Below are 23,041 nucleotides of genomic sequence, written 5' to 3' on the forward strand. Positions count from 1 at the left end.
GTTAATCTTATATATTCATGACTGTTCATAAAATAAACAAAACCCAGAAGGTGGAGGAAAAAAAAGTGCACAAATTCCAAAAAGGAGAAGGGGAGGGATAGAATTGTTAAAGCCGTATTAATTAGGATCCTAGAATTAAATTGCAGAATTTGGATCTAGAATTCCTAGAATTGCAGAATTAGAGCACATTGGCCTCATCTTCTAAGTGACCCAGAGAAATAGGAGACTGGCCCAGAAAAGAAATTATTACTCAGTATTGAATCTAGACATGACATCATGATAAAATAGCTGATCAGTACCAGAAAATCTGGTTTAATTCCTAATTCATACAATCCTAAGAGCTGATAGGGACTGAGATTATCTAGTCCAATATTACTACCAATGCAAAAATTCTCTCTGTAAAACCTCTGGGAGCACCAGTGCCCTGTGACCCTTAGGCTGGAGGCGCAAGATGATTTAGGCAGTTCTATATTGGCTATAAAACTTGCTTTTAATGTTTAATTGCCAACTCTTTATCTTAGGTTGCTTTTAGGAAAACACAGCAACTCTCTTCACAAATATTTATGGCAAAATTTATACATGCTTACCACTCAACTTGTGAATTAATTTCTATGTTTGAAGTATAAGAATAAATTATCCATATAAATTCCTTCATACTAGACAAATAGCTCCTTCACGGCAAGACCATATCTTGTAAATCTTTATTTCTGACTTAGGCAGAGTACCTTGTTCACATCAGGTTTTCGAATTTCTGTTGAATGATGAATGAATGAGTTAGTGAATTAATGAACCGGAATGAAATGAATGCCTATATTTTAAAATACACTATTAGCTGATTCCTTGCTTAAACTATTAAATCAGGAGGGAAAAAGAATACTCAAATATCTGAAATATTTCTCTAAAACTTTATTCAAAGTTATTCACCTCACTGTTAATAAGGTGTATGGTTAATGCTCTGTGCCAGTATTACTAGGTCTGCCCATTGCCGGCAATGGACTGTGAGAAAACCCATTTCCTGACACCCAAAAGTTAAATTACTCTCTTCAAAACATACCAAACTCCCAATACTTGCAAAAGTATTACATGCACCATTTTCCCATCAATCTTTAAATCTGAGCTTACATTATTAATCTACATCAGTAGATGTTAAAATGAAGTCATTTTAACAAATTATGACTGTACAAAACACCACCAGTTAATATTAGACAAAGATTATTTTACAAACACTACATTACAGATTACCTCGCAATCTGAAACATTTCATTTCATATTTGTGGAAGTTTATTTTAGATAACTGAAACTTCACAGAATTTAACAGCAAATAAAGTTTAAAAAAATTTAATTCTGTACATTAGTTCCAACTATCTCTATTTTACAATCTATAAGGCTCATGTCATAGATCAGCACCAGAAAGATCTACAAAACTGTCTAATCAATCATCTTATTCATCCCATGTGATAGTTTTTGTTGGTTTTTCTAAGATGAAAGTCTAAGAAAATGCTTTATGAATCCTACCTCCAGACCTTGAAGCGGAATACTTTTTGGCTGGTCATACTACGTAAAAACTTGGGTTGTACCTTTTAATCTTCATTGAACAGATACAAAAACAAAAAAAGAAAAGAATACTTACAACATGAATTTAGCTTGTCAGTCTTTAAGCTGAATTTATAATACTTAGGCATCAGAAATAACCTAATAATGCCCTGCCCCTATCCTTCCTTTTGTTTAAAATTTTTAAAAGGCAGCCAGAAAAATGTTTTGTTTATGCTTCAAAAGGTGCAAAGAAGGACTGCAACAACAAACTTCCTCATATACAGCTCCAATAACATCTCAATGTTATTCAGCAAAATACACCTTGAAATGAGTCAGGAGCAGACCTAGAGCTACATCCACAGTTCCCAAAGGTACCGTGTTTTCTGTAACAGACATCTGCTCAATGCTAGCATCTCTCTGTTCTCAGAAGTCACTACTGGCCTGGATTAAAAGCAACAGTTTCCAGAACCAGTGTTACCGTCCCCAACTGTTCTCTCTCTTCAGAATTTATAAATTTTAGAAAAAGAGTATGTTTGTCTTGCCATTTTCAAACAGAGTTCGTGCATATCACATTAAGACCATATTCCCTAAACTAGAAACTTTTTTCAAAAACCATAGGAACTTTCAGTAATCTTGTTTGTTCAAAGTATAAAATTCTTACATGTTAAAAAAAAATTAAAATTAGAGACAAGTACTTCTGCTTTTTTTTGCCAGAAGCACACGATTCATCACACCACATTTAAAAATTAAGCTTCATGCATACAAATGGCCAGAGAGGTATGAAGTTTTACAGAGCCCTTAACATCATTCGTGTACATTAAGCGCTGGCTAGACCACAATAGGAAGCGTGTTATTAGCAAATTGAGCAAAGAGACTTTCCCGAGAACACGATAGTTTTCCAGGCTCCATGTCAGTCACATAAAAATTTAAGCAACATGTAATCCTCTAAAATTGTCCCCAGACATCCCATCCTGCAACTGTTCCCATAGATCCCCCAACCCAGCCCCACGCTGACGTCTTCCACCTCATGGGAGTATCTCAGTGCTCCCCGTTACTGATGACAGCTGCTTCTGGTTCTGCTGCTGTTGCAGGGAGTCTTGGCACTTTCTTAGCAGGACTTGGAATATGCTAAAATCGAAAGAAAAAAGTCGTTGCCTCTTATGGATCTTTCAGGAAGAGTCATGGTGCTAATTCAAGTTCTAATAGAAAAACTGAGAGAGGACAACTTTGGAGAGGTTTATGCTAAATATACATTCTGTATAACCTTTCATGGAGGGAACTATGTATCAATTCTTTACCTTATGCTGAGCTTATATATTATTATCCCTGTAGCAAGAGAGCGCAAGGCCACAGAGACCCACCATACACAGTACTTCTTATGTCTTGCATTTGCAACTCAAACACTTATGGCTTAACTTGTTACCCCAAGAAGCAGGACTATTCAGTTAGCAAGTTTGTGATCAGTAGATAAGATAAATAACTTTAAGGTTTTTAAGTTCTCAGTTTGAAGCCTGGCTTAAGCCATCAAGAATCCTGATCAAGTCATTTAACTTCTTTGAGCCTCATCTCTAAAATGGGCAAAGTATCACTTACCTCAGGGTAGTTTTGATAAGGATTAAGTTAGAAAAGGTAAAAAGTGGCCGGCACGTAATAGAATTTGTATCATAGCTATTAGTGCTCCTTCCTGACAACCTGGAGACAGGTTAGACAACGAATGCCCTGAGAGAAGAGATGTGAGGGGCTTAATGAGCCGCTGCCTCTACTTCATCTCTCACCAAGACACATACCACAAGTGAGCCTTCTCTCCAGATCCATTTTCCTTTAAATTCTAGTATTATTAATAAAACCTAATATTTACGGTGCACTTTAAAAATCCTAATTTAAATGCAAGCCACTTTATATAATTGGAAAATGGCACAGCTGCAATCTCATCTCAGAGTCCCGGCTCTGAATTACTCTGCTTTACTGACATTCCTTTAAGATGCTGAATCTCAGTTAGGTCCCCAAAGCCCTGGGATCTGGGGATGGAAATTCCCTACCCTGTCAATGCCCAAGACCAAACACAATGAGCTGTATCTACCTCAGCTGCTGTGCTTGAATGCACGAGTCCTACCCCTTCATCCAAAGTGTCATCATTCAGAGAGGGGCGCCGAGCGTAAGTCCTTCTGTGCTTTTCATCCACTCGAACTAGGTACCACGTTCCTTCAAAGAGCGAATCAACTGAACTCTGGGGAATATAGTTGCCTAAAGAAAAGGCAGAGAATATGAAAAATTAGTCATGACATACAACTCATCTGGTAATAAAACTAAAGAAGTTGCATATTCCCTACAATTTGCACCAACATCAGGTATGTACTGAATAGATATCTGGACATCCTTATCTTATATGTAACATGTTTAATATTATTATAGCCCTTCAACAGGCTTTTGGGTGTATATTAACAATTTAATCTTTTTACCCAAGTGATGAGTGTCTTCTCTGAGCTTCATGTTTTCAGCAAAGACATCTGGTGCCACACAAGTTCTTGAGTCAAGCCTTGATTTGAGATCACATAAACTTGCTATTATTTTATCAAGAGCAGACCCTAAAATAGTAAATAATTCCAACATTAAAAGACTAAAAATAGCATGCCTCAAAGCCTAAACAAAACATTGCCAAATGGAAAAACAACTTCATTCCTTTTAGAACTACTGGCTATTGTTTTAGTTAAAAGATAAGATGTTATTTATTTGGCACAGCTTCCTATGACCTCTGATTGTACGTCTGTTCAGTATCAGCCAGTAGACAAGTTAGGAAGTAGCTGGGATTTGAAACTATAAATAACATAATAGTTTTAGAGTAATGTCAAGTCTTCCACCAGTTTTTCTCCATATTGCTTCTTCCTGCTCAGGGAAGGCACCAGATTGTCCTTAAGTACAGCCAAGACCATACCCTATAAACATTAGGTAACTTAGTAAACAACCAAACCAACAAGAAATGACTTGGTATTATTCACTCAGGATCAGACTCGGTCATCAGTGCGAAGTCTCAAAAGCTGCCTGCGTTAAACTGATTTGCTTCCTTTCCCTACCTACATTCCCTGGCTACACATGCTTAAAAAATGAGATAAATGATAAAATAAAATTACTTGCCAAAGACGGTAAAGTCAAGCACTATGCCATAAAAAAAAATTAAGCTGATTATGTATTTTTTCTGACTTGGAAGGAGGGAAACAAGACATTCTGACTGAGACATAATCCTGCCCTTTATCCAGTTAAGGCAGATTTTTAAAGAGTACATTGAAAGAAGCATGAAGATTAAAATGTTGTAATGAACTACAGGACAGATTCAAGTGCTCACTTGAGAAGCCTGCTCAGTCAACCTTACCACAGTAAGTTATCAAGACACTGTTACTGAAAGACTCAGCATTTACCTGGCGTGGCATCTTGTGTAACTTTGAGGGAGTACAGGGTGGCAGCCAAACCAGAGCCATAAGAGAACACGCCAATCCTCTTTCCCGCCAGCTGCTGAGGTGAGTACCTGTGCAGGAGGAGAAAAAGCTATTAAAAAGTTCAACTGATCCTTCTACAATGGGTGGAAAACCATCAGTTGGAATAAAATTCATCTCAAGCCCAGGGATCTAACCTATAGCTTGACTATTACAGTAAGCAGACTGAAAACAAGAGTTCTCATCTCTCTGGGAATGATGGGTGTATGAAAGTTTTGCCATAAAATAAGGTAGTTTGTCAACTGGGGATTTACGGTTCAACTGTAGGTCAAGAATAGTAAGACCATGAGAACAGCAGCCAGGAAAGCTAGTATAAAATTAAATACTCTGGAATAACTGTAGCCTCACCCCGTATGTTCTTCAAGTCAACAGACAATAGGCTAGAGAACCTGGAAATAAAATATCATTCTGCAGCCTGCCACCAACATGCCCAACACCAGATCTGGTCTTTGAAATCTACATCTCCAAACAAGGGGAGTAAGCCGCTGAAATTTATACTCACTGTGCAAGAATAGAAGCAAGGGAACCATATACTGAAGATGTATACATATTTCCATTTTGATTTGACACAAGCAAAGATGCCTTTGTTTTCTGATTAAAGAGTTCTGAACTAGCCTTCATAAATGCCTTTTCCACATCTCTATCAAAGTAGGTATCTTCTAATTTAACATCCCTGAAAGATTTAGAAAAAAGACAATCTTACAGTGCTCAAAGGCTACATTTTTATTCTTTACTTAGTGGACCTAACTAATATTCTAACCATAAATGTATATAATTTGTTTTCCCATTTATTAAAAGCCAAGTAGCAGTTAATTGCTAGGAAAGACGTAACAGTTGTACACATATGATCTTTTTTCCTGAAAGTTTTTTATAATCAAGTTAAGACAAGTCAATTCTAATAGGCTAATTATCCACTAAAGATCTGTCATCATCAAACACTATACTACTATTTCAAGTCCACAATAATGTCTATTTAGTTAGAAAAATCATGATATTACAGGAGCCAAGTCTTAAAAAGTTGAACAGAATTTTATCAGATAGAGAAGGGACACAGGAAAGAAGAAACAATGACTTTAACAGGCACAGCATGCTAAGGAGCCCTAAAAGTGGGGAAAGTATGGAAGGAGTATAAATGTAGGCTTCAGCAGTGGCTGAATGCAGGGTTGACACGGGCACGGGGCTCGGGAGAGGCTGAGGAAAGAGCTAAGAGGCTGTCGTATAAATAGAGGCACTGTGGGGCTGCAGTATCCTGGTGACAAAGGGAATGGATCTAAAAGGAGGGAATCAGAAAATCTGGGTAGAAATGACTAAAGAATCATGTAGGTAAGCTACCACTTTCTGGGACTCACTGATGAGATAAATAGGTTAGACAAGATGCTTACTTTTGACTCTAAAATTTTCACGTCTGTACAAACAGTGGTCTAACATATAAAAAACACTCTCACAAAGAAGGAAAAAAAAATCTTAACTCCTCTTACCCAAAGGCTTCTAGGCCACTATAGATACTATTTTTATCTCTGTTCTGGTCATTAAGGAAGTCATTCAGCAACATCCGTGCTAGAGATTTCTGAACCAGTTTACAATAGGGTGAGTGGAAGATCATGAAACCAAAGTCATTCAAGGTGAAATCTTTATCATTTCCCTCTGAAAGAGAAACCCAAATAAATTATGAAATTCATTTAAGCCACTAACTTATAAAGTTTGATTTTAGAACAGGACTAGGATGCTTTAGTATCTTTAAGCAGCAACAAAAAATACTCTGTATAATGAAGTATTTCTATGGTTTAAAATGCTTATCAAAAAGACATCCAGAGATAGAACCCATTAATGGGTTGTGTAATCAGTTTAGTGGGTCAGGGCAAGTACATATTTTTAAATGAAACAGTAGAGTAGAAAACAGCAAACTGCATAACCCGCAACATGGGCAGGTAATTTCAGGACCCTTCTGTTTCAGTTTAACTGCACATAAAATGTAAAGTGCACTTCTTACTGTGCATCCCGATAAAAAGACAGAAAATTACTGTACTGTTTTAAACAGTACATTTTAAATGTACTGTACTAAACAGTACATTTTACATACTGCAAGAATGCTTCTTATCCAGAGCCATTATGTTTCCTAACATGTGTTATTGAATAACCCTCTCTTAAAACCTCTATAAAGCAAAGTTGGATGATGGAAAAAGCATACTTTATACGATACTGTGTGTTTTAATAGCATTAATTCAAATACTGTCCTTTTTAGTATCTCGAAAACATTCTCAGAGTTAAACATGGAGATTGATGATGACACTAAAAAAGCAAGTATGAATTGACAGGTCTGATGCAAACAGACCATGAGGGGAGGGGGATCACTTCAGTAATTTACTCTCTGGATCACAGCTATAAATTAAAACCTTGTGAAAATACTTCTCTCAGAATAGGAACAAAATTCAAGTTATTTTCTTTTTGCCTACTTTTAATTTTCTCACTAGGGGTAATTCAACCTAAGTATTTCTACAGAAATATACCTCATTTCCAAAGCTTACCTGTTCTCCTAAATAACACAGTCCCAGAAACTATGGGAAAACTGCTGTTTGGTGGGTGAGGAAGAAATGGTTAAAGGACACTAATGAGGGATGCCCACAAAGCAGTTTCTCACTAGAGACACTCAGTTACACTGCCCTCAACAGATACCAAAACCAAGGAAAGGAGATAAAACCTACCTTTCTGCCACCGGGCATGGATCTTCTTGCGGTAGACAGAATAGCAGCGGTCTAATGCACTGAGGTAACACTGTATGGAGAGTTTTCCATCTACTATAGGATATTCAGACAGCATATCAGGCTTGTAAAAGTCATAGGCATGTTGCATATGTGTTCCACGAAGTCCTATTAGAACAAAAAAGGAAGATGTCCATGTATTTCTGCTTCTCGATTTACATTAATAAGCATATTGCATTATCTGGGAACTTTGCTTAAATCTAGTCAACCCACTACTTGCAGAATAGAAATCACAAGGTGAAACCAATATGTAATGGAAACCTAACAGTAGCCACGGACAGACCTAAGACTCCTTTGATAGACAACATCTCATGCAAGTTTCACACACCTAACTGGGAGATCACAATTGCTCTACTGAACAGGAAAAAATAAATCACTGTACAACCAAGGGCAAGTTACTTCTTCCAGTTATTACCTAAACCCTACTTCAACCCATTTTACTCCCCTGTGAAATGGGGGTGACATCACTTACCTTGTACAACTGCTATGAAGCCGAAATACAAGAACAAACGTAACGCACTTAGCAGGCAGTGCCTGCGTTTAATGAACACTGACCGAGAACTAGTTTCTATTTTTATTTTCAAATTTCTCAGCATATCGTGCAATTAAAAAAAAATACTTCCTCAAACACTCACCTCGTTCAAAAATTAAAGGAGCATTTGGCCCAATTAGCATAGCAACAGCTCCAACTCCACCCGTAGGTCTAGCATTTCCTGTGGCATATACAGCAATATCCCCTGCAACTACCAGGGCATACCGTCCTGAAAAATATTTTTTTGTTAGTATACAAGAAGGTGAGCAACGCTTTAAATATCATACATATAAACTGAATCTGTTATATTTTCCCAGAATATCCTTTCCCTATCTTTGGTAAAGAAAAAAATACTCTGACTGAATTTTGATAATTTTGTCCTACATGATAAAGACAACCAGTTCATAATTCAGATAAACTGAAAGTCACAGCTATCTTTCTGAACATATTCAAACAAGCATAACTGGTAAGTCTGCATATGGCATTAATTAAAAGGTCATTTGGGCCTAATTCATCTGCAAGAAGAGTTTCTTTGGAATAACGTGTAACATACCATCCCAAGAGCTGGACTCGATCCAGTTGACAGCATTGAAGACAGCAGCTGTGCCTCCATAGCACGCATTAGTCGTGTCTATCCCTTCTATGTCTGTATTCCCAGACTCCTCAAAGAGCTGCATCAGATTAGTCTTCACTGACTTTGATTTGTCGATGATCGTCTCTGTTCCAACTTCTAGCCGCCCAATGCAATCATAAGAAAGGCTATTTCTCTCCATAAGATTCTGAACCACAGTCATGCAAAGAGAGTTGATATCTTCTCTATCCGTGCAGAAGCCCATCTTGGCCTGGCCCAAGCCAATAGTATACTTTCCAGCATCTACACCATCGTATTTTTCCAACTCTGCTTGATCAACATATTGAGAAGGAAAATAGATCTCAAGGGCAACAATTCCCACATCTTTTGGCCAGCAGGCTTCTGCATTCAAAGGAAGTGACCCAGGCATGATGAAAGAACTTTAGAAAGAAAAACAGGAAAAAAACATTGTTTTAGGTTATAGGTTACAGATTGTCAAGTTCAAACTTGAAAAATCATCATTGAGAGTTCAATTATCACCTGAAATATTAGTTTAATTTCTAAGTTTAGCGTATTTTACTTAGGGCAGTCAATTTTAATATGTGGAAGTAGCAATTATAGTATGAATGGACTACTATTATTTAAAATTATCTTTTAGAAAGGCTTGAACTTCATTCAAAACCAGTTATCTTTAGACTTAAAATATGATTATTAGAGGTAAAGAAAACTCAGTTAAGGTTCTTATATGTTGTAAAGAACTATAAGATAAAATACAATGACAATATAGTAATATGGCCCACAAATCAAAATTCAAGTACTTGAGCTATTCCTGGATGCTCAAAAAGTTTAAATAAGTCATTCATTCACCACAAGTATATTGACTATGCACAGCTACTGACTTTATGGGACTCTAAGACTGTTAGCTCAAACAATATTGCATTCTTCATTGATCTAACAATCCCAGTAAGTAGGAAAACCATACTACAGGAGTCTATCAAGCCAATCTATACAAGACTCCTGCTATTATAATCCTACCCTTCCAAAGAACCCCCAACCCAGAACCCAAATGATTAAAATTTTAAGAAAAGACAACAAATTCCCAGACCCGCCTTGGGTCAAATACCAATATTCTATACTTTCTATAGCTATTGTATAGGTGATAAATGATTATAAAGCCACAAGGTATCATCACTTAGCTCCTAAATCTGAGCTGATTTGAAAACAGGTAAGCCACATACTATTTGTGTGGCATCTTAGATAACACCTCTTAAAACCACCTATTCCTTTTTTTTTAATTGAGTTATAGTCAGTTTACAATGTTGTGTCAATTTCCAGTGTAGAGCACAATTTTTCAGTCATACATGAATATACATATATTCATTTTCACATTCTTTTTCACCGTGAGCTACCACAAGATCTTGTATATATTTCCCTGTGCTATACAGTATAAACTTGTTTATCTATTCTATATATACCTGTCAGTATCTACCAATTTCATATTCCCAGTCTGTCCCTTCCCACCCCCATCCCCCCAGCAACCACAAGTTTGTATTCTATGTCTATGAGTCTGTTTCTGTTTAATATTTAAGTTCATTTGACGTCTTTTTTTTTAAGATTCCACATATGAGTAAAGCACTAAAAAAGGTGGACTGTTGCCAACATTAAATTTTCCGTAGTGTCTAGATTCATTTACCAACAGTAAAAAATATGTGCTAGCCACTCATGCTAGCCACTCAGGACTGTTGCTATGTGTCTTTGGGCAAGTCAAATAACCTATCAGAGCCTTTTGAGGTTGTATTAATCAGAAAAAAACTACTCTAGATATTTCTAAAAGAGGAGAATTTAACACAGGGAAGTGGTTATAAACTTGTCGGCCAGGCTAGAGGAGCACAAAGGCGTAAAGTGGTTACTCAGACGCCATGGGCTCACACTCTCAACTGAGGCCGTTGGAGCCCCCAGTACCAGCACCTCCACTGCTGAGCCAGAGCCCCTCGCTCCCACTGCTGCTGCCACTGACGAAAGGCAAACCCTGTATTACGTTGTTTGTCCTCTGCCCCTCTGCAGAATCTGGTGTAGTATTAGGTATAATGAAATTACAGATGATTGCCATAGTGAGTTGTTAATTATTGGTATCTTAAGAAAAATATCTAAGGCAGAGAAGCTGTCCTTAAATCATGAAATCTCCCCTTAGCCTATAGGTCATCAAGATATGAGTATATTAAAACCTGAAAAATAAGCGCCTAGAAATAATCACAAAATCTGCATTAAAGGTCTTAAAGGATACCAGTTGAATCTTCCTTCTACATACAACATTCTTACTCATTTCTTTCATTTATCCAAACAATGACAACATGTTACATGCCAAACATTTGGGATAAGTTTAATAGGAGATAATCCTTGCCCTTTCAAATATTCCCTGTCCTGTGGGATGGTAAGCTACAAACACATAATAATAAAAGTGAGACAACAGAGACAGTCATGCTCTGTTATGGAGAACCACCTAACCCAGACAGGGGAAGGAGCGGGAAGAAAGGCTTCTTGGTTACTGATGCCTGACCTGCATCTTAGGAAGAGTAGGAGAAATCAGTAAAGCTCTGCAGAAGCAGATGGTGGTAGAAGATTTCATAGGACAGACAGCACAAACAAAGGTACACCACAAGGAACTGTGAAAAGTTATACTAATTTGCTGAAGTGAAATGTGGGCCCAGTGAGTAGATCAGGTAAGCAGTAAGTCAGGAGAACTAGCTAAGGGTCGGGTCACAAAGGTTCTAATATGCTGATGCTAGCTTTAACTTCATCATGAAAACAGTAAGAAGCCACCAGAGTTTTAAACAATAACATGGTCATATTAGTGTTCAGATCAGTGTTTTTCCAACTCTGGAATCAATTTAATGGGTGGCAAACAATATCTTTTAAAAATGAAATAAAAGAAAATACCAGATTGCATGGCACATGGTAAATACAAGAATTTTTTCATGAAAATTTTGTTTCAATTATTCACAAATGTCCTGGGTCGCAATATAAAGTGGATTCCTCTTTTTTTTAAATATATATATATATTTTGGTGGGAGTAGTTAATTAGGGTTATTTATTTACTTATTTATTTTTAGAGGAGGTACCAGGGATTGAACCTAGGACCTTGTGCATGCTAAGCATGCACTCTACTAGTTGAGCCATACCCTCCCCCATAAAGTGAATTTCTTACTGAGGGTTACAGTCAGAAAAGGGTGAGAGTCATCATTTTATACAGTCACTGGTGCTGTGTAGAGAATGGATCTGAGTTAGGAAGCTGATACAGAAGTCCAATGAGACACAGGTCATAAACTAGAGCAATTACTACATGAAGAGTAAAGAAACAGCTTCAAAAACATATGGAAGCAGAAAATTGGCAGAAATTGTGATGGTAGGAATAAAATGAAGCGTTTCGGATGACTCCCAGATTTCTAGCCTCCACTGTGTTATTACTCAACAGAATCACTGTCAGATACACTAAGTGAATAGAGAAGCACTTCTGTACTTTGTTCTCTTTCCCCTCTTCCATGCAAACCCATCAACTTTATGATAATCTAAACTTTGCTTCACTGAAGTTGAAATGAAGACATAAAGGGACTGTTGCTAGGCAGCTTCTAAGTATATAGAAAAATTAAATGAAGTCCTCTCCACAGTCCACAGAAAAGAACTCTACAACTGGTGTTAAAAACAAAAACCAGTCCCTATGCTTGTAAGAACCCTCCCATAGACGGCCTTTAAGTCACCAAAGCAGAGACAGTAGGATTAACCAACTCCCAGCCATTCCCACAAGGTTACCCTTTATATTCTTTCCAAATCTTCAAATTGCTCTAAACATGTCGAGGACACTAATTTTCCCTGCCTGGTCCAACAGCTTGCTATGCTGTTGGAAATAAAATGGACAAATACATATCTTCTGAAGGTAGAAATCCAGTTTATGAAAAGCCATGAAGCAAGGCTTTAATTCCAGAATTAATCCATATTTAGCAGAATCTAACTAGCTCTGACCAGTTCTTATTATATTATACTCACTAAATAAGGTATAATTCTGTTGTTTTAAGACTCTTGGAGAGAAAATGGGGGGGGGGGGGGACGTAGCTAAACTAAAATAACCCACCCCTATCAAGTTGAAAGTGAATCATGATTCTGATCTTGGTGTGGAAAAAAATTTTACATTGTCGAACTGTGTCAATACTGCTCATTCCCTGAGGGGTTTTGACAGACAAGGTATTTTCATTGCATTCTTGATAAAACATCATCTAATTTGACATATTCACCTTTTAGTTGAAATTGAGGGAGAGTGAGAAAAGAAGGAAGACAGGAAAATTAATACAGAGAAGTAATTGCCTCCATAGTATTTCAAACAACAGAAAGTTTGATATAGTTTGAGATCTACAATATTTATTTTTAACTGTCCTATTAAGTGTGTGCTCTTACGTTGTCCTCTCAAATGCTCTCTGAAGCAAGCCAGATATAAATTAGAAAAAGAAAAAAAAAGGCAAGCTAAAGATCTGAAATGTTCACATTATAGTATTATATTCCAGTTAATTCACTATTCTAAATTAGATCACAAAAAAATTTCTAAAAATACAGTTTTAAAGTCTGACAGTTTAGAAAATTACCTGTGTATATTTTTAATCTTTTGCTGATAAAAAGATTCTTCATGATTTTTCAGAACACTGTATTGACAACTTAAAAAACAATCTGAGCAGGATACTGGGAATTCTGTATTTACAATAAAAAGACGTAAATTTTCTTTTTAAATTTCATTTTTACAATGGAGAAGAAAGGTACACTTTTACCACAGAACTCTGAACCTTCGAAAGCTATCTTTCAACAAGTACCAACAGAAGACTCATGTCTGTTCTCCTAAAGTGAAAGCTCACCCCCTCTGGTGGACAAAAGGAGCGCCAGGTCCTATTTCCAGAGTCGGCAAAGCAAGATAATATGGAAGCCTACACACTACTTGGTGCATGGTAGAAGCTAAATGTTGAATCAATGAAATCTTACTATTCTTCTAATCTAAAATCAGTAACAACCACAGGAAATCATAAAATTGAAGCATAAAAAAGCAGAATCGTAAGAGGAGCTCCATGGTAATAGGAGAAAGGAACAGCAACCAAATTATTGGTTCAAAACCATTTGTAACCACTGTCCAATCTTACACAATTATAAACATTAATCCATAGCCCAGATAGATATCTTTTGAAGCTATAATTCAAAAAGCACCATTGGCACATAAGCTTATCTGTTATTGTTTCCTATTAAGCAGTTTATACGGTTACATTTTATTATCTAAATTTTTTCTTTTATGAGCAAACACTAATTGTTAATATTAGTTTCCAGATTTTAAACATTAGTCTAATAAACACAAAATTAGTCTCCTGAAGCATTATGGCAGTAACTAATATTTAAAGATAAGATATAATCCTATAATGGGTTTTAAGAATGTGTGGCGCACACAAATGGCTATTTGCCCTAGGATAAAAATTAAATTTCCCATCCACTGGAAAGGAACGCTTTCTTTTAGCAGCATGACAGGATGCCATACCTGTGAGAGGGATAAAGAGCTGCAGTCTCCAGGTCTGTCACTCTGTTTCCTCCTTCAGGCACTAGGAATTTCAAATAAGAACCTCTTTTAAAGTCATAAACCACCAAATTCAAATAATGACTCCAATTCAAATGAGCTAAAGTAAACACTTCCTTGTCCAATTACATTATGTAGAACAAAATTTGGCTTTGCTTAGAAAAAATGGTATTTGAAGCTTATAAAACTTTTCCCCCTTTATTTCATTAAGCTCTTACAGTGGTAGGTTCAGTCCTGGTAATGAACTGACATAAGTAGTTCCTATCACTGATGTAGGTTTTAAACCAGGTATGATACTGGAAGAGTGGTAGTATTCCACCCCCCACTAAATCTGGGTTTTCAAGAACTGGAGGAAAGGAATATAAATAAGTTGTACTGGGCTAACAAAATTTCTGGAGTTAAGAGACTTACACATTCAAGAGCTTGCTCTGCACTTAGGAGCTGGTGGCTTTAACAACAATTTGTGCCTCTTTGAGCTTCAATTTCTTCATCTGTAAAATGGAGCTAATACCTGCCCTCCTGGCTCATTGTGAAGGACAGTTAAGGAGATAAAATATGTGAATAATGCTTTGTGATATAAAGCACCAATACAGACTGTTATTCTAGCTCTTAAGTGTTTTTCAAGGAAAATATGTTATCTTTCTCACAAGACCCGATTATCTTCATTTTTTAATTTTATGCTCCTCGTTTGCAACGTGGTCACTTTCACCTGCCCCAATCTCTTAGAAAGTGATTTTCCCCATAGTGCTTGTATAAAAAGGTAAATATTTGATATCAAGGCCAAGCAGCATTAAGCTTTATCATCATTTAAATTATGTAGTAAACAATATGGGAAGATGACTTTGGAGCATTTTCCTCAGCCCATCTGTTTTGAAGGGTTGTTACTTGAGACAATAGTTCCTGTTCAACAAACACAATTACCTTTGCTCTCTAATAGGTGGCAAATATAGCATCTGCCCTTGCCTGATTAACTGGAGACTTTTCTCAGATGCTGTTTAGCAAAGCTTTACATCTTTTATACGCTTAGATCATTTAAGAGTTTATAGACTTAGTTCCTTTTACTTCGTAAGTTTACTCTCCCGACCTCCATAAATTGATCCTGAGTTTTGTGGGGAAAGATAAGACTCTTATATTCCAAAAACCCTCTTTGATTACAGGATGATATATACATTTTGAGAAAATAACCATTTAATTTTTGTTCTTTATTGCCTTAAATTATGTTTTCTGTAATCTGCAAATTAAGCATGTCATGGGGACCAAATCTCACTAGCAGGGGAGAAACCTAATTCCCTCTTCTCGTAAATGTTGAGACTATCTAAATAACTTAGTAATATTTCTTCTTGAAACCATGTGTGGATATGCATTTGACACTACTTCATCCAGGAAATGTCTCCTGAACTGTCAATATTCCCTCTTTCAATTTTGATTATTTAAACTGGGGAGGGGAAAAGGCATGGGGAGAGCGGGAGGGAGAGAGGGATTGGCGGGGAGGGAGAAAGAGAGTGGGAACAAAAGAAAGCAAAGAAAGACATGAATTAAAAGGAAGATTCAGAGGACTGCCATGCTACTTAAACTCTCAGGAGAAAGAGAGGCCTGGAGTCCAGGAAAGGAAACGGAGACAATAAACGCTGCTGTGGGGAAGAGTCATTCAGAAAGGGATTAGGCTTTCCATTCTCTGCAGTTGCAAGGAGGGTTCTCTATGCTGACTACAACAGCACGGCCAAAGTCACAAGCAGGTCGTCAGCTTTTTCTAAAGCAGGTCTTTTCAGCGCAAGTGATGGAGGGAAGAAGCGTGGGTCAGGAAGCAGCTAATGGACCGCGAGAGGCTGGGCAGGTTACCAGGAAGCGTGTTTGGAGATCCTGAGCTGAAATATAGGCATCTGGAGTTTGGCAAAACTGAAGAATGAGACTACCTAGGGCCAACCAACTTGCTCCAGGGGGCTATTCAGTGATCTAACTCCTCCTCCTGGCTCCCTTGTTCACCCAGTATACATTCTGGTACAGGGTAAAAGAGCAGCTACCTGCCAAGAAAGCAAGGAATCCTGTTTGACTGAAAATGAGCTGGCAACCTTTTCTGTTAGGAGCGAGTAAGCAAAACTACCACACCTGTACAACTCCGGTCTAGTTCCCTGAGTAAAAAACATGGACATCTCTACCTCCCCCCAGAGTTACTGGCCTGCTTATGAGAAATTCTGCTCGTATTTCAAGGTCCTCTTCTCAACTACCTCTTCCAGGAAGGCTTCCTAGAGTTTTCTAATCAGGGCCCTGCACTCCTACAGCACATGTCATGCACACCAACACCAAAGTCTCATATTCTACTCACAATGGAAAACTAGTTATGGGCAGTCTTCTTAATCATACTGGATTCCTAGACTCCTGTTGGGAGAAGGGCAGTATTTTGATTCTTTTGAAGACCTTGGAGTAAAGGGCACACATTTGCCATTTTCTAAGGTGCTGAATTTGCAATTGTAATAATTAGAGGACAAATCTTTTAGCTTCAAGGACTCATAACAGCTCTCATTAGTAAATTCTTTTTGCTATCACTTTCAAGATGAGCTGTACCACCAAATAGTGTCCAGAAGTTGAAAAAAAATTGACTTTCTACTGCTGCTGTTCAAAGCAAATGGTAGGTTTGCACTGTTCCCTGAAAACATAAGGAATTCAAGAGGAATCAGAAGAGAACACTTGTCAGTCTTACAATCATTTCCGCATGCACACATCCCTAACCACACACCCTGCAGATCAAGACTGGGAGCTTTGAAAGATTAGCTTTTCTTCTACTGGTCTTACTACCCTGTTAACAGACAGAAAGTGAGCATCACCACAAGCCAAACATTAGGATGAATAGATTATTAAGAATTGAGTCCTACCACCCCACCATTAGATTGGGTAACATGTTTTTAATCTATACCACCTTTTTGAGAAACAAAAACATCACACCCTTCCATGATATTTGGTTTTTTAATAATCCAACATAAAATTATAGGACTCTAAATTCCTTTCCAAATGAAACTAAATAGAGATTCTGATACACAATCCATCAAGCTCCTCTATCCACAGTCCCAGTGTATCTCCCCACATTCAGTTCCACTGGATTACTATTTTAAATAATGTTGCAGTACCTAGGAAACACACAGTATATCAATATCAGGGTCTTGTATTTTCTGGCAGAAAAGCTGCCTAAAATCTCAAAACCAATCCCACAGTTAAGAGAAACAAGGTGTAAAAGCCCCTGGAGGAATATTTAAAAAAAAAAAACCCAAAACAAAATCAGAAACAGGGCCCATAATTAGCCTAACGGATGACATGGGCTTCTATGGCCCCAAACATAATATCCACTTAACTCTCCCCATTGCAGACACCTTCTGGGGTTACTGACTAAACTAGAACTGATTAAAGGGCAAATTTACACACTTAGAAAAGAGAGACCTACAAAGGTTAGACCCACAGAACAGACAATCTTTATATTCTCCCATAAGTTACGCTATCCCTGCCTTCCTTATCCACACAACAACTGAAATTTTAAAACTAAAGAACACAAACTGCTTAGATGTCTCAAGCTGCAAAGAACCTTGTGGCACAGATACACGTTAAGGACTTTCGATTTGCCTTCTAACAGAATCTGTGCAATAGAAGTCCAAACTCCACCTCTGAAGGAAACATCCGTTAACTATAGGAACACTTCCATTTGTCCTAATTTTGTCATTTATCTTGCCATTGTTTTTCATGATTCATCCCTGAAACAGAGTAAATGTTAACGTAGCAGCAGCCAGAAAACATCATCCTACTGCAGCAGGTTGGCAAGAGCATCAGCAGGTGGGAAGAGCTGCAGCAAAGGTGTGCAAAGAAGCCTGTGATGCACTAAACCAAGGCCACGGGGCAAGCATGACAAACAGGGACTGCCTCATATTACCTGTTGTCCAAATCTCTCCTCCAGGGAGAGTCAGAATAATCCTTTCTCTACCACTGGTCAAGGCAGGACACACACTTTTCAAAGACTCCATATACTTAGCTTTGAAATGTCCTTGGCTTAACCCAAAACCTATTGTGTGTGAAGACTCTCTGAGTGCCTGCCCATTACATCATCGTATCAAGTCAGCCTAGTCCTGAAGCTGTTAGCAGGACAGACGGGTATTATTTCAGAACACCGTTTTTTGTTCTTCGTTTGTTTTTTAACGAGCATTAAAAATATGGAGGCGGACAGGTGGGAGGCAAGAACCTGTGATATTTGAAGCAAGCACAGATCCAAGCAGTCAAGAGCCCAACTACTCAACCAGGATAAATCAGAGCTGTTAATACTGCTAATACTTTCGCACCTGGGCTGGGGAGGAAGAGTAATGCTGCCCACCTCCCTTCCTACCAGCAACTCTATGTGTGGCAGGAGGACACACCCCCTTGCCAACCTACTAACCTCCATCCAAGTGTGATCTCCATTCTTCATCGTCCACCCTCACGCCAAGGCTCCGGGAACGTCCTGGCAGCCCAGCTCCTTTCTCGTCCCCTTCATGTGCCCCCTGCCTCCATCCTCTCAAGGTGGTCACAGCCACTCCCCTGGCACCTCCAGCTCCTGCTGACTATGTCATCAGAACCCCAGCCCTCAAAGCCCTCTTGCCTTCTCCCGTCTGCGACTTGCCTGCCCACACCAGTGGCCCTGGCCCCGCCTCAGACCCGCGGCAGTCGTCCTCAGGTCCTGGCAGGGGAGGCCCCGCACGGCAACAGCTCACGGCGCCCCATCCTCCCGGGCCAGGTCCACGCCTCAGCCCTGACCCGGACGGAGCCAGTGCTCCTTCGGGCCTAGTCAAGGACACCGGCTCCGCCCGGCCCTCACCCGGCCCGCGGGGCCTCAGCAGCCCAGTTCTCCTCCTCCATGCGGGACACTTACCCAAATATGACCGGGCGGTGGCCGCTGAATGGGAACGACCAACGAAGGAGCAGTACGCGGTGCCTCCCCTCAGCCACCAGCTTTATAGCCGCTGACCCACCCGACACCGGCACGGCCGGGAGCCGGTGGGAGGCGGGACAGTGGCTTCAGCAGCCAATCGCGGCCGGCAGAGTAGCCCGTTAGTGCCCGCCCCCAGTCCAACTTCCACCAATCCGAGAGAAACTAGAGGCGGGCACTCGCTGGAGTTTTCCCTCGTGGCTGGAAGGGCGGGAGGAGGGGCGGGGACAAAATCGGAGGGCCGAGGTAGTGGGGTGAGAGAGTGACGTGCGGTGGCCCGAGAGCCGGCCTACCAATGACACAGCGGCAAGAGACGGCGAGAGCGAACGGGAGCGGAGTGAGAGGTTCTCCGGCCAATCGGAGCCCAGCGAGGGGGGATGCGAGCCAATGAGGCCTCCGCGTCCCACCACTGGGGAGAGATGGTCAAGTGTGGGAGGCAAATTGGTCCCCGCTGGAGAGTCCGTCAGGTTGCCGAGCAACCAGAGCTAGGATTCACCTGTAAGATTTATGAAATACTTGATTTAAATTCAATCTTAACGTTTTCTAGTTTCTCAGAGCAGCCAGTGCGCGTGCATTACAAGTTGGAGCAGAATATGTCACCAAGAATTTGTAAATTTGTAAATATTCTAAATACCAGATTTGCAAATACTGAGTACTGTCACCTCTATACAAAACTACTTTGACTTTTTAAGAGATTATTATTGGGACAATTCTTACTAACTAAATCTAAAGCATGATGGTTTGGCGTTAGACACCAGTGAGGAGGGTAAGGGGTCTTGCCTAAGCAGGAAGTTGGTCCAGATTCTAGGATTTTTGTCAGCACATACACTTTGAGGGAAGGGGCTCCATCTAGCCCATTCCCCAGTGTATCTTCTGAGCTTGATGTGTGTCGCTGCCAAATAAAAGGCTGTTGAAAGAAGAAAGGCGCCCGTAATTCTCAGTATAGCAAGTCCACAGGATAAGCACTGCCTGGTTCCCCCAGAAAATAGAGAAGAGCAATTCAAGCTCGAGGAAATCACTCACACACTTAAGGCCTAAAATTAGACTCTGCCTCATCTCCTCTGATAGGGAAATTGTAGAATTTAGCTTTGGAGAGGGACCATGAGATGCTGAGCATTGTTTGTAACTCTTCCCAGCTCAGTTTCATTATGACCCGGGAATGCTGTTGATAAGGGCTGGTTGATGATTCTGTGCATCACACAACTAAGGTTGTGTGAAATTTATTATCCACCACAGATACTAACCTTGTAAGAGACATTCTCAGCAGGAAAGTGGCAAAATATACTGGCAATGGAATCACTGTGAAGTGGTGGCGTAAGTTACTTGGGGGAGAGGACCACTCAGTAATAGTTATCATTCCACAACATTGCTCATGACATTCATTCTGTTCCAGAATCAATGTCATTTATACCTTCATAAACTAGGTGATAAAGAGAAAGAGAGAGACACACTTGATTGTGATCAACTGTAATTTTCTGGGAGCGGGGTGGGTAAACATTCTTGGCATATTAGAATGCATTGAAAGGCAGTAAGGACAAACATGAGAAAGAAGGTACAGCTTTGTCCTTGGAAAGGGATAGCAATAGTTCCAACTCCAGGGGTTCACAACAGGAAATGACTAGCCAGATAGCACTGAGGATGATCATCTTGCACAACAGGAAATTTCCACAAGGCACAGACTGTCTTTTTGACCAAATTAATCTCCAATTAAGCAAAGAGAGCATTGTTATTGATTATTGGGAAGTCAAGCAACTGACAACTAAATGGGTTAGTAATTGAATATAGAACATCCCAACTGAATTTTAAAAAACAAACCTCTGAGATTCTGTGAAATGTAATGGTTGGATTATCCCAGGCTACACAAATATTAGCTATAGTCCATGCAATCAAGGACAAAGTATACATATATTTATTTTGGAAAGGACTGAAAGTTGTTTTTTGGTTTTTTTTTTTTCTGAGCTGCAATTTGATACAAGCATGTCATACTTGAATGTGCATTTTTAAACCATGTTAATATATATGTTTTATTATATTGTTTCTAAATTTAATGCCAAGTAGTTATTAGTAAAGCACCATAGATGCTATACATCAAAGGGAAAGTATAATTTATTATTCTACCCTACTTTGAAAGGAACAGACTTTCTTAAGCATCAGGAAGATGTAATGATAACATTTAGTATTATAAATTCATTCATTGAATGAGCATTTACTTCCTACTCTGTGACAGGGATTGTGTTAGGCCTAGGCTGTCCTAGTTACACAGGGCTCTTGAACACTTGATGGGCTAGTCCAAAGTAAGCTGCTCTGTAAGTGTCAAATACACATCAAATTTTAAAGACTTAGTAGAAAAAAAAGGAAACAGCTCCTTAATGATTTTTATATTGATTACATGTTGTAACAATAATATTTTGGTTATACTGAGTTAAACAAAATACATTATTAAAGTTAACTTCACTTGTTTCTTTTTGGTTTTTAGTGTGGCTGCTAGAAAATGTAAAACTACATGTGCAGCTCCCACTTGGGACTCCCAGTTGAGTTAAAAAGCAGGAAGACACAATTGAAAGACAGACTCTGTCCTTAAAGTCTAAAGAGTGGAGGAGAGAAAAATAAATATAGCAAAGGCTGGGTTTCCAGCCTCTATCTCACTAGCTAAATAAAGTAGGAGAGGGTGGGGTAGGAGAAAGCTTTAAATTTGTCAGTTAAAGGTATCTCTATCTCTTTGGGTTTAAACAGCTTTATTTTGCCTAGTCCATTAGTTTAAAGTGTAGTTCCCTATCAGGGCTATTTCTCCCAAAGCCCTTTTACTTGGCAAGATGGCAACCGGCAGAGCTTACTGGGTTATTGTTATATCAGAGTAAGGGACTCAGCCCTAGCTGTGGGTTCTTGTACTGACCTCCCTTTGCTGACCAGGACTCGGCCTTGGCTGTCTCTGGTGCTGCAGAAGCCTGAAGCGCACCATATCTTTCGTCTGATGCCCTACAGTAGTCTGCCGTTAGCAGGCCAGTATCAGGCTCACTAAGGCTCGCTCAGCCCCTTTTGCAGCAAAAGCCCTCAACACTGCTGGCTAGAATTTCAGCTGTCTTCTTTCCTGTAATCCTTCTACACAACCAGAAAGCTGAGGGAGGCTCAGGGCCCAGTCCCCACCTGACTGCAGATTGAAATGGGTATGACTCTACTGATAGACTCCAAAGCAGGCCTGTGGTTCCCAGAGAGAGAGTCTCATCTCTCCAGGACCACCTCCCATAGAGTTCTTAATGAGAACCTGATGGAAAGTCCTATTGATTTAGCACTCTCACTCCAACAGTCCAGAATTGTTTCCAGCCCTACTCCCCTCTAGGGTTTTATCTTGCCCTGTCTCTTTCCCCTCTCACCACTGAAGGGGTTAACTACCATGGGAGGATCATAAAAGGCATTTTTAAAATAGCATAATTAACAAAGTATGTGCTACACAAAGAATGCCTAAATGACAATGGACGTTCAAAGGAGTGTCTAGTCCATTGAGGTGGTTAAGGCAGGCTTTCCGGGGCAGGGGATAGTCATTATTTATCACATTCAGAAGTCCTTACTGAGCACTGCTGTGTGCCAGGCACTGTTCTAAGCTCACTCTTCTAGGCTCAGGGGGT

The 23,041-nt window shown here is 39.3% G+C and overlaps 1 protein-coding gene across 4 annotated transcripts; it reads right to left on the minus strand.

Annotated features, from left to right (window-relative positions):
* Window positions 1-886: 886 nt before the first annotated feature.
* On the minus strand, window positions 887-19,572 carry HMGCS1 (3-hydroxy-3-methylglutaryl-CoA synthase 1). 4 transcript variants are annotated; one of them, XM_006191920.3, is made up of 11 exons: window positions 19,362-19,572; window positions 14,444-14,504; window positions 8,866-9,323; window positions 8,416-8,541; window positions 7,724-7,888; window positions 6,500-6,665; window positions 5,524-5,694; window positions 4,947-5,053; window positions 3,993-4,118; window positions 3,614-3,777; window positions 887-2,661 (listed from the first exon to the last, which is right to left on the minus strand). In XM_006191920.3, exons 3-11 carry the CDS (start codon window positions 9,311-9,313, stop codon window positions 2,572-2,574), a joined length of 1,563 nt encoding a protein of 520 aa, XP_006191982.1. In that variant the 5' UTR covers window positions 9,314-9,323; window positions 14,444-14,504; window positions 19,362-19,572; the 3' UTR covers window positions 887-2,571. The 4 variants fall into 4 exon arrangements, with proteins under 4 accessions (XP_006191982.1, XP_014420849.1, XP_014420847.1 ...); XM_014565363.2 differs by lacking the exon at window positions 19,362-19,572 and adding an exon at window positions 18,891-19,002; XM_014565361.2 differs by lacking the exon at window positions 19,362-19,572 and adding an exon at window positions 14,891-14,909.
* Window positions 19,573-23,041: the final 3,469 nt, after the last annotated feature.

Source organism: Camelus ferus, chromosome 3, assembly GCF_009834535.1.
Source record: "Camelus ferus isolate YT-003-E chromosome 3, BCGSAC_Cfer_1.0, whole genome shotgun sequence".
NCBI lineage: Eukaryota > Metazoa > Chordata > Mammalia > Artiodactyla > Camelidae > Camelus > Camelus ferus.